Below are 12,851 nucleotides of genomic sequence, written 5' to 3'. Positions count from 1 at the left end.
TAGAACGCCAAAGCCCCCCCCCCCAACTTTCCCCTCCTATGCATAAGCATCAGCAAAGTAATTTGACATACCATAAGCTCTCTGTCTCCGCTAATAAGGGAAAAAGAGGTGCCCCCCATTTTATAGTGAGTCTGTTGGGGTCATCAATTGCTTCTGGTGCTCCCAGTGTGGCCTCCTCTACATCGGCAAGACCCGATGCAGATTGGGGGACCGCTTTGTCAAGCACTTCCACTCTGTCTGCCACAACAGACAGGATCTCCCGGTTGCCACCCACTTCAACTCTGCTTCACGTTCCCATTTGGATATGACCATACATGGTCTCTACTGTCATGATGAGGCCAAACTCGGGTTGGAGGAGCAACACCTCATATACCGTCTGGGTAGTCTCCAGCTCCTGGGTATGAACATTGAATTCTCCAACTTCTGGTAATTTCCTCCCTTCCCTTTCCCCATCCCAGTTTCATTCTGCCTCCTCCTCCAGCTGCCTATCACCTCTCTCACGATTCTGCCTTCTTCTACTACCCATAGTGCTTTCCCCTTACATTCCTCCTTCACCTTTACTGTGTATCCCCTCCCTGCTTCCCCTCCCCACCCCTTGATCTTTCCTCTTATTGGTTTTTCACCTGGCACCTACCAGCCTTCTCCTTCCCACCTTCTTTATAGGGCCCCTACCCCCTCCCTCTTCAGTCCTGCCGAAGGGTCTCTGCCTGAAACGTTGACTGCTCGTTTCCGCGGATGCTGCCCAACCTGCTGAGTTCCTCCAGCATGTTGCACAGACAGGAGAACATCGTTGTGGAATTGTCATACGTGTAACAGGAGTTGGAGAACTGCGTTAAGACAATTAAGATAATCAATTAGCTTTGTATAATACATATTATAATACAGATTATTACAGGAAAAATTTGAACATTAAGCTGAGTGGTTGGTTTGATAGGAATTTTTAAATGTCGGGCTGCTGATCGCACAAGTGTAGTCATTGCAGTCTTGGGCAATGCTATGTAAAAGTAGATCTGGAACTTGCTGTAATTTTTTTAGGTAGATTAGCTCAAAATATCCATATCACTGATAGGAATAAATTCTATTGGTCAATGACCTTTTGCTTAAAGAATTGGTCTTGTAATAAATCTGATTGACATACCATGATTCTGTACTACATTAATGTATATGAAAAGATTGTCCTTACACACTCTATTCCCGTCTATCCAGTGCCCGAGGTAAATTTCTAGATTTTTTTTAAGAAGAGAACCTATTAAATGCCGAGGCTTTTCTCTGAGCCTCCAGGCCGTAAAATGTCTTCAGTTATCTGTGTTTTACACTTGTTTAAACCTAGATTTTCTGCTATACTTTCTGTAATTTCAAAATAAGAGCAACATTCCCTTGTATGTTTAAGTTCGAAGTATGAACTTAGAGCCATTTTGCATTTCTCAAAGTCATTCGGTTCTCTATCTAACTCAGAAAGACCCACTTCCTTGCGTGTGGTTTCCTGTGGTAGCTTTTCAGTTCTTTGAATTAAGCTTAATTCAAGTCTTGTATTAGTACATAAATGAAACTAATATCCTTTTACTTAGCAGACCGGGCTTGTCTATTTGGCTTTTGTATTTGGGATACTGTTAAGATCTGCAGATCATAAATAGGTGGATTCCAGATCTCCAGGACTGTATTTGTGTTGAGTTCTCATTTTTGTCTGGTATCAACTCGGCCCTGTGGCAGTCCTTTCACATACTCAGTTTCTGCCTTTGCGCTAGTTCCTGGCATTTGGCCCCCATCTCCGGACTCACACTGGCATTCCATTGCCTTTTTACCTCCATACTTTGGAATCTGTTGCATGTTAACCCTTCATGATGGCACAGGACTGGTAAAAACGGTGTGGTTTAGATTGTGCCAGGATCACGGTTACACAGGAAGGGGATCGTTAGATGCTTCAGATTAACATCCAAGGGTAATTCTAATGCAGTGACCTAAGTTGCGAACAGAAATTAGTTGGGTTACATTGCTGCCCATTGTTGATGGCTTGCCACACTGAACTTTGACTACTAGGTAAGCAACCTCCGGGAAAAGATTCTAAATGACTCTGGGTGAGCCATAATATCAAAAGAACAAATGGCCATGGAGCCAAATGTCAGAACTAATCAGAATCTGTAGAATAGGAACATAAAATTCTGTGCTGCTACAGGGATCCATATCCTTGAGAGGAATGAAATCGAACAGTGAAAATTAAATGTCACTGTACTTCAGGTCAACCATGTTTTCCAGCATGTGGTGTTCATATGTGTCATGGTTTGTACTAAATGGTCTTTGTCTCTTTTCAACACAGGTCAACTTTGCTTTCTAATGCACAATTTTAGGGACCAACATGAGCTACTGGGTACAGCTCAGACTTCTCCTCTGGAAGAATTTCACTTATCGGAAACGGCAAACTGTGAGTTTCATATTCAGTAAGCTGATTTGGGTTTTGCTGTGTATTGTTTTAAAACAACTAATGCTTGTATTTAAAGTACTAAGTCATAGTAAGATGTGTTTCATTAAATGCTAGCTTGGTGAACGCTTTTACCAAATGTTTTCGTGATTGTTTTGCCGCCTTTGATTGCCAACTCGTTATTAACGAACAGATCCATGTATCCTGCCAGTTCAGTGGTATTTCACTGAAATACTCATCATTTGATAGGCTAGACTATTGTGGTAATAAGGAGTAATCCTATCATTTCTTGTTTTCTATATACAGATACTTTGCTTCCCAACTGCATAAGAATCAAAACTTCATTTTATTGTCAAACTACAATACAACTCTTGACATTTGTCTTCTCCAGATAGCCATTAGGTTAAGAAAGACCATTAGTGTTGACGAAAGAAAAGACATCAATCCACCCTCCCAAAGAAAAAAACAAAACTCACAGATCCTAACATCCTCTCCTCGCCCACAACAAAACACAGCCACGTAACAATCCCTGACCCCCTCACTTGCAGAAAAGAACTGCGGCAGTAGCACCAAACACCCAAATGCCCCCCCCACACACAAAAAAAATTAACAATTCACCCACCCCCAATCGTTCACAAGAAAGGAAACACCAAAGAAACTGAAGGAAACCAATATAAAGTACAGTCCAATATTCAAATAAATCTCAGAATGTGGAAAACGTCTTTTCGTCTGCATCCGAGGAGAGCAGCTGCACGAACTCGGTCCTTCCGTAAATAATGAACACCGATCTGGGGATGAACGTTCTGATCTGGCTGCTGACTGTCTCTGGGAGTCATCACTGACCCCCTCCACGTTCACCTCGATGTTTCAATCTTCCTCGCCGTTTCATTTCATTTCAAAGTTCAGAGTAAATTTATTACCAAAGAACATAAATGTCACAATATATTACCCTGTGTTTGATTTTCTTGCAGGCATTCACTGTAAATGCAAAGAAACACAATAGAATTGATGAAAAACTGCACATAACAAGACACAGTCATTATGCAAAAACAACAAACTGTGCAAGTACAAAAAGAGAAAATAATAATAAATAAATGAGCAATTAATATCAAAAGCATGAGATAGTGAGTCCATAGCATGTGGAAACAGTTCAGTTTTGGGGTGAGTGATATTGAGTGAAGTTATCTCCTCTTCTTGGTTGAGCCTGATCGTTGAGGGGTAATGAGTGTTTCAGAACTTAGTGATGTGGTTTCAGAGACTCCTGTACCACCTTCCCGATGGCAGCAGTAAGAAGAGAGCATGGCCTGGATGCTTGGGTTCTCGATGATGAATACTGTTTTCCTGCGATAGCACTCCTTATAGATGTGCTCGATGGTAGGGACGCTTTACCCATGATGCACTGGGCTGTATCTCCTACTTTTTGTAGGCTTCTCTGTTCAAGGGTATTGTTTCTCAATAACAGGCTTTGACACATCCAGTCAGTACGCTCTCCACAGTGCTTCTATGGAAGTTTGTCAAGTTTTAGATGGCATGCCAAATCTTTGCAAGCTCCTAAGAATGTAGAAGTGCTGCCGTACTTTCTTTGCTGTGGCACTTGCGTGCCAGACTCAGTACCGATCCTATGAAATGTTAACACCGAGGAATTTAAAGTTGCTGACCGTCTCTACCTCTAATCCCCTGATGAGGACTGGGTCATGGACTTCCGGTTTCTTGCTGTACTCAATAATAACCTCTTTGAGTTTGCTGACATTGAGTGAAAGGTTGTTGATGTGGCACCATTCAGCCAGACTTTCAATCTCCATCCTAGATGCTGATCCGTCGCCACCTTTGATTCCACTTATGACACTGGTGTTGTCGGCAAAGGTATGACATCAAAGTTGTCCTTAGCCTCACAATCATAAGTGTAAAGGGAGTAGGGCAGGAGGCATTTGGTTTGAACTTTCTCAGTCCTAGCCCAGGAGCCATGTGAATTTGATTCTAACTTGGAAGCTTCCTGGTTCAGTGCAATGTCAGCAGTCTACATTTCCGTATGGAGCAGAAATGCTTTTAAGTAAGGAGGTAAGGAGTGGTGTGACATTTGTTGCAATAATAACTCAAGCAAGTGTTTTTATCTTGTAAACTAATGCACTCTGTAACCATAAATGAGGAAAGACTGTCAAAGAGGAATTTGTAGTAACTGTAATGCTAAAGTGTTTCCTAGAACTGTTACTTATATTGCAGTCTTGTAAAGTTAAAGCAGATTTTCCCCTCTCAAGTATATTAGATTTTATTTGTTTTAAAGAAAAACAGATGTTATTGTTGTGAATGAAGTTATTTCCATTTTATTACACCAGATATCTGCCACAAGCTCGGTCTCTGCCAGGTCTAACTTGGCCAGATATAGTGTACAATATTCTCACAGCATTAATGTTCTGCAGTGCCAACCTGGGAAGAGCACAAGTATCTTCTGAATGAGATCACCAGTTAGTGCCGAATTACAGAGAGTTCTGTCCTAATTTGTGCCCATTTGCAATATTATAATACACTGCTATCATGAATATACTTTACTGAAAACGTGTTTTTATGCTGTTGAAGTCCATGGCACTAATAACATTTAAAATGCCTCTGATCAGAAATTTCAAGCTTAAATGTTGGAGTTTATTTGGATGTAGAGACTGGTGTACAAAATGTGCGCATGAACAACAGAGGCATCTCTCAGTACTTAGCTTGTTTTCCCTTCAAATGATGTTATTTATAGAAATGATAGGACTGTGGTTTCAGTATGACAGTCTTCTCTACCCACAATCTGCTCTTTAGATTACATTATATGATTCTGCCTGCTGATTCCGATCACCAGGGGCTAATAGAGAATGGACGGTGGTCATGTAATGTTTTAATGTCTATAGTATAGGGCAGTATTTCCCAGGAATCACTCCAAAAGCAGCAACAGTCAATTTCATCTCTCTCCCGAGGAATGGTTACAATAGATTTTGTCCTACTGGCTGATTTTTTTTTAATCTGTGATGCTAACCAGAGTTTGCCATCACAGCTAAATCTGGAGTGTCCTGGCCAATATTAACTTCAAATCAGCACCTGTAATTAAGACCATTTAACATAGGAGCAGAATTAGGCCATTTTGCTCCACCTTTCCGTCGTGGCTGATTTTATTATGCCTCTCAACTCCATTCTCTTGCTTCCTCCCCGTAACATTTGACGGCCTTACTAATCAAGAACCTATCAACCTCCTACTTTAAATATACCCAATGAGTTGTTCTCCACTGTAATCTGTGGCAGTGTATTCCTCCCTCTGGCTAAGGAAATTTTTTCTCATCTGTGTTGTATTCTGAGGCTGGGCCCCCTGGCCCTAGACTCCCCCACTATAGGAAATATTCTCTCCACGTCTACTCAATGTAGGTCTTTCAGTGTACAACATGTTTCAATGAGATCCTGCTTCATTCTTTTAAACTCCAGTGTGTATAGGTCCAGAGGCACTAAGCAGGAGATTTGGTCATTATAATGTAACAGTTTGTCAGAGTTCATTAAACAAATTGGCTGTGAAATTCCTTCATTTCAGTAGCGACTGATTTAAATATATTCATACCATTAGCTATCTATCCATGATGTTTGCTGTGACTGTGTTCTGCTGCCAAACTGATCATTGCTGGTGCTGGGCTTGACAAAGATGATTTTTGTGTGATATAGAATGTTGTGTATGCAGCCAGTATTGAAATGTGTGTTAACGTTCAAAACTTTCGGCACTATTTGTTTTGCAGATTCAACTGGTTATTGAGCTATTATGGCCTCTCTTCCTCTTCTTTATCTTAATCTCAGTACGCCAGTCCCACCCACCGTTTGAGCAACATGAATGTAAGTAATATGCCGCTGCTTTGTGAGAATGATTTATCCCCTCCACCCCAACCCTCCCCCCCCCCCCCCCCAGGCTACACCCATTCATACCTCACAGTTCCCTCTCCACTGCTGAAGACTCAGACTCTTAATGAAGTTCTGCAGATTTTAACTTTCACTTGGATACAGATTCCACACATACACGGTGGCCTCTGGGAATGTACAAGTTTTCATTCTTAACACCTGAGTTTTGATTTTGATTGTCGATGAGGTGGTTACCTCGTAATAGGGGGAGTGAGTTCTGTTGGGAAGTGAGACTAGTTTGCATATCAAGATGAGCAAAAACAAATTTTGGAGCTTCCTGTACTTTCCACCTTCTCGCCATCATGCTCCCTCCTATTGGAAGGAGAGAGGGATGTTAGCCACTTCTGTCAAAAGTTCTCCATTGGACTCCAGGAAACTACTACATCATAGTTTGCTGCCTAAACCATTCTTTCTTTGCTTCCACCCCACTTTCTTACTCTGACTCCTCATTTTCTCCCCCCCAGTCCTGATGAAGGGTCTTGGCCCGAAATGGTGGCTGTACTCTAGATGCTGCCTGGCCTGTTGAGTTCCTCCAGTAATTTGTGCATTTTGCTTGGATTTCCAGCATCTGCAAATTTTCTCTTGTTGTTTTTCTTTGCTTTTTTTAATATCTTGTAGCTTTCCTAAACCAAACTACTATAAATGCACTTGCAAGATGATAGCAGTATTAATAGAATACCAATCCCATCTTGGTACGTGCTTGACCATTGGTGTTGGATCTGCTGCTAGGATGTACAATCTTTAAAATTATTCACATCACTTTCATTAAATACATGCGGGCTAATGGCAGCTAATATATATGGACAGACATGTGCATGTATATGTACATTATATATCAATAAGCATTTGGAGACTTGCTGTGATGCGGACAAGTGTGAGGTATTGCACTTCGGAAGGTCAAACCAAGGTAGAACATACAAGGTAAATGGTAGGATACTGAGGAGCACAGCAGAGCAGAGGGATCTGGGAGTACAGAAACATAATTCCCTAAAAGTGGTGTCACAGATGGATAGGGTCATAAAGAGAACTTTGGTACATTGGCCTTTATAAATCAAAATATTGAGTACAAGAGTTGGAATGTTATGGTGAGGTTGTATAAGGTATTGGTGAGACTGAATTTGGAGTATTGTGTGCAGTTTTGGTCACCTAATTACAGGAAGGATATTAATAAGGATGAAAGAGTGCAGAGAAGGTTTACAAGGATGTTGCCGGGACTTGAGAAACTGAGTTACAGAGAAAGGTTGAACAGGTTAGGACTTTATTCCCTGGAGCGTAGGAGAATGAGGGGTGATTTGATAGAGGTGTATAAAATTATGATGGGTATAGATAGAGTGAATGCAAGCAGGCTTTTTCCACTGAGGTTAGGGGAGGAAAAAAAACCAAAGGTCATAGGTTAAGGGTGAAGGGGGAAAAGTTTAAAGGGAACATGGGGAGGGACTTCTTCACGCAGAGAGTGGTGGGAGTGTGGAATGAGCTGCCAGATGAAGAGGTGAATGCGGGCTCACTTTTGACATTTAAGAAAAACTTGGACAAGTGCATGGATGAGAGGGGTATGGAGGGATATGGCCCAGGTGCAGGTCAGTGGGACTAGGCAGAAAAATGGTTTGGCACAGCCAAGAAGGGCCAAAAGGCCTGTTTCTGTGCTGTAATGTTCTATGGTTTTATGAATGCATAATATCCTCTGTTCAGTGGATATATTGTGTACAATATTAATATTCACTTTTCAAAGTGAAGCTGGCGTGAGCTGCCAGTGAAACTTGATTGCCAGAGTACAATCACATGAAAAACTGCTGTCTATAAAAATGGGACCAATGCCATAAGATGTTACAGAGCAAGAGGACTCTGGAATACAGAATGCCTGAGGGCAAGTATCACTCTTGGCTTATTGGGCTTCCTTCGAAGCAGTCTAAGTTTTTTTTTCTTTGCTGACTTTTATTCCAATAGAACATCTTCACTCACCGCTATCCAAAACTTAAAAGGAATCTGTTGTTGTGTTGTATTGGCCGCATGTATCATTATTCTAGCTGAAGGTATATGTTTGACCTGATTTTATTTTTTGACAAAAATTATCACAGGATATTTGGTGTGGGAAGTGGTGTTTTTGCAATTTTGATTAGTGTTTGGCTGCAATGTCTGCAAGTAACTTATGAGATTATAGCTCCAGGCTCAAGAAGCTGTGGTTACTCTCCTTAGAGCAGACTATGAAGTGATTTGAAGGATTTGTACATAATCAGGACTGGTTTAGATAGGGCATGTAGAGGGTTGGTAGTGATGGTAGGCAGATTTCCCATTAGTGGAAGGTTCAGATACAGAGAGACTGATAATCATATCTTGGGCAAAAGGTACTGTGGGAACTGAGAAAAGTGCTTACACAAAACAATTTTAGTTGTCTGCATTCTCATTGCCTGTATGAAATATGAAAAAAATCAACAGGAACTTCTGAAATAATCTGAAGGACGTTTTCAGGACAATGAAGAAAACATCATGGAAACGTGGCGCCATGGATAGGTTCAAGACGGGTGCTGATTCAGTGGGCTGACTGGTCACCTTCTATACTGCAGCAGTTTTATCAAATGGAAGTTCTGCCTTCAGGTGCAGGGAATAAAATTGTATTCTTGTTCCTGTCAGCAGTGTGCTTGCAAACATAAAATATTTACTCTATTTCAGAGTTAATTTTTGATGGCAGTAGATTGCATATCATCAGTTAAGCTTGCTAAAATCATAGAAACATGAAGTGCTGTAGTCACAGTCTCTTTTAAAGTTAGATGTTAATTGCTGTTTACTTACACCTGACTTAATTAACAATGCCTGACAAAACTAGAAAACTTGATATCCTTATGACTGAGTAGGAGGGTTAGGCTTTCATTTGGGTTCACAGTTTGCCTGTTTCTCTTGATAGGTCATTTTCCAAACAAAGCACTACCATCAGCAGGGACACTGCCGTGGATACAAGGAATCATCTGTAACGTTAACAATCCTTGCTTCCAATATGCTACACCAGGAGAAACTCCAGGAGTTGTGGGGAATTTCAACCAATCCATGTAAGAGGTGTTAATATCTCCTGTTTCACCAAAGAAGTATCTATATCCAACCCATGCAGGATAGGATTTGTCAAGTGCCAACTCACACAAATCAGTGCAATACATGTTGAAGGAAGTCATGATCAAATCAAGCAAGTCTTTCAATAAACTTACTTTGGAGCACTTTGTCCAGTTGCACATTCCATCAGTTGGAAGCAGAAAAGAAAAGAGATTTCCATTATTAAGGTCTGAATTGTGTGAAAAGACTGGACTAACTTAATACTTATATTTCCCCTCTGAAAATATATTTCTATTAACTTTAGTGGAAATTAACTTCTTTAGTTAGGATCTACTTTATCAGAACCAAATTTCAGAAGAATTGTATAACACAAGACCAAATGATTGCTTAGAACAACTGAGTCTAATTGGAGATGGTCAACTGGGTCTAATCAGAGGCAACCAATGTGGCTTTGTTGTGTTTGACCAAGCTGATAGAATTTTTGAAGAGGTATCCAAGTGTAATGATGAGGTCAGAGCAGTTCTGGACTCTATACTGTAGAAGGCTGCAATTATGCTACAGAGAGTACAGGGGAGATTTACCAGGAGGTTTCTTGGAGTGGAATGATTCGGTTATGAGAGACCAGAGAAGCCTAGTGTGTTCTACCTGGAGCAGAGGAGATTAAGAAGGGACATAGCTGAGGTAGATAAAATTGAGTCTAGAAGTTGTAGGCATCAGAAAACTTCTCCCTTTATCAGAGGTAGACGGAAAAAAAAAAGACACAGATTTAGGATAAAGATGAGGTGAATCAGAGGGGGACCTTTTTCATCCAGAGAGTGGCAACTGCCTGGAGTACAGTGCTTAAAGAAATGATTGGAACTGGTTAACTGAAAAATTCTTAAAGTCTCTGGATGGGTTCTTGAATTACTTGTACATGGAAGTGTATGGACCTATGAGATGGATTTAGTGCAGATTGGTGCTCAGCGGTCAGTGGTGATGTGGTTTCCTTGCTGTGCATTTTTAACTCTTAAGACGAAGTAAGGCCGTGTTGCACATTTAGTGTAAGGGACTTAAGGCTAATTACAACCCCCCACTTAGACTTGTGACCTAAAAAGGAGTTATCGTGTAAGCAAATCAGAAAAAAATGAAAAAAAGAAAAAAAAGTCTTGGTTATTATCTTTATAAAGTGAGGCCAGAAACTGAATTAATAGTGTTATTAATATGTAAAGTTAGCTTCTAGATATAACAGTGGAGGTGGAAATTGTGGAACCACTTAACAACCAATGTGTTTCTGTGATGATGATTTTTCTAGCCAGATGATTTGTATATAGCTTGTATGATCTATTTAAACAGTAGATCTTTTGGTCTGCTTGTCCATAACTTGTAGGTAAGATTTCAGCCATTGTTGGAATGGAAACCAGCTGTATAGAAAACTAGGACTCTCCCATCTTCTCTCTTCCAATCTTGCTTTAACAATATTCATTTCAAGATCTGGTAAGCTGGGTGTTGGCATCACTTGTCAGTGCTGTCCTTTGCTTCTCTGTACCCCTCAATGCCACTCCCCTACCCCCACTGTTATGGGCCCTCTCTTGATCCTCTCCGCCCACAAATTCTGTTAACAATGTGAGCTGCGAACAGCAACAGCAGGAATACTTATGAAGTTGGCCAGAACTGAAGGTTTTCTTGTCCTTTGGACAAATGCCACTAAAATAAGACCCCTTGTGGAGTATTTCCATGCTTTACCATATGGAGCAGAGATACCTTGGGTTTCATTATTGCTAAGTTAATAAATCACAAAGTGGGAATACTGGGGCTCCAAGGTGGATGTTCATACACCTGCAAGGCGTGAAAGAGTGTTTTTGTCCATGAGCACCTTCTTTGTACATATTTTCCAAGATTTCTGTTGTTCTTAAATGTGTTCAATTAGCAGGTTGATATTCATTGTTCTATTTCACACATGAATGGGAACTAGAATAAGATAACTAAATATTCTACACATTCCAACAGTCAGCTCTGTCACAGGAGAAGAGTTGCACTTAACAATTGGTTGGTTTCCCTTGCATATCTGAGGAGAGAGACCATTTTATAATCAGTACCTTTGGCAACTTTACATCTACTGTAGACCACTTATTAATAGATATACTTCTGTCTTTCGACAGTGTTTCTCGGTTGTTCTCTGATGCCCAGAAGGTACTGCATCATGCCAACAAGGAACACATTCTACAGAGCTTCCATGAATTCATGAGCACATTGAGAAAACTGGTTGATAACATCCGTCCTTTGTCAGGTATGGGTTTCAGCATCTGAAGTAATGCAGAAACATTTAAGTTATTCCTCAGTGGGCCCCATGCATTCTTTATTCAAGACTGTTAGAAGAAGCTTCAAAGTTACATCATGGACTTTTGCCTTAATAGTAAATTGCAAACATCAATTAAGGAATACTAACCTAGGAATTTGGATTCACAGCACTACATTTAACTGCACTTTTTTCCGTTAATGGAAATCCGTTGCAACTGTTTTTGATAGGATTTCTCCTGTTGAGACCTTCAACTGGTCTCTTATGAGCACAATTCACCCTTGTGCACTTAATGGGATATTGGTATCAACCACATCATACCTTGTGCAACTCTCCTTTCAGAGAATTGGGATGAAAATCAGACAAAGTTGTCTTAGGGAGGACCATTATTGAGCGCACCAGGAAAAATAAGTGCTTCACAATGTAGTAATAAATTAAGAGTGTATGGAATTGAACAAGATTAAGTCTCTTTGATCCTCTGGGCTCATTAGTGTCACACATGACACTGACCACCATACATCTTGCAGAATCTCTTATCCAAAACCAGGCCCTGGTTGATCCTAAGGGTCCTCATTCTTACTTTGTTTGAAAGAAGATGTAAACACTTACAACATGGGAAGTGTTGAAAGTGTCAGTGTCAGCTACAGATGGCTGATCCTCAAGAGGATTGAGGAGCAGTTTTTAGACTTGAGCCTCTCCTCCATGCTTGAATATATTAAGTCCCTTGAGAGGTGGCTTGATTGAGGTGTACAAGATAAGAAGCACAGATTAAGTGGATAGTCAGACTTCTGTTTTTCTCCTGCCAGGGCTAAAATATCTAATACAGGTGGCAGAGTATAACTTCGAGGCGCTGGGAGAAAAGATTGGTCAGAGGTAGTTTTTCTTGTACCCGGGGACTGGTAGGTGTTGCCAGAGGGGCGGCAGAGGCAGATATGTCAGGGACGTTTAAGAGATTTTTAGGTAGGCAAATGGATGAAAGTAAAGTAGAGGGCTATGTGGGAAAGAATGGCTAGATTGGTCTTGCTGTCTGTTAAAGGGTCAGCACAATTTCATGGACCGAAGGGCCTGTATTGTATGATACTGTACTGTGTACTTGTCTGAAAACACTTGCTATCTACACAATGACTGTTTCACCATTTTAATTGGAAAAATGGAGGAAAAGGGTAGAATTAATCCAATGGTCTGTTGATTAAATCAGACACTCAATCTCTT

General features: G+C 40.7%; 1 protein-coding gene across 1 annotated transcript in view; it reads left to right on the top strand.

Annotated features, from left to right (window-relative positions):
• Positions 1–12,851, top strand: part of LOC132406207 (phospholipid-transporting ATPase ABCA1-like) — a 186,715-nt gene that overhangs the window by 31,464 nt on the left and 142,400 nt on the right. The window contains exons 2-5 of the mRNA XM_059991533.1: positions 2,315–2,419; positions 6,169–6,262; positions 9,225–9,366; positions 11,503–11,630. Of these exons, the coding sequence (XP_059847516.1) occupies positions 2,354–2,419; positions 6,169–6,262; positions 9,225–9,366; positions 11,503–11,630 (430 nt within the window). The 5' untranslated portion in view covers positions 2,315–2,353. The remainder of the gene's footprint in view (positions 1–2,314; positions 2,420–6,168; positions 6,263–9,224; positions 9,367–11,502; positions 11,631–12,851) is intronic.

This window comes from Hypanus sabinus, chromosome 16, assembly GCF_030144855.1.
Source record: "Hypanus sabinus isolate sHypSab1 chromosome 16, sHypSab1.hap1, whole genome shotgun sequence".
Taxonomy (NCBI): domain Eukaryota; kingdom Metazoa; phylum Chordata; class Chondrichthyes; order Myliobatiformes; family Dasyatidae; genus Hypanus; species Hypanus sabinus.
The sequence above is the reverse complement of the archived record's forward strand: the minus strand, read 5'-3'. Positions and strand labels throughout refer to the sequence as shown.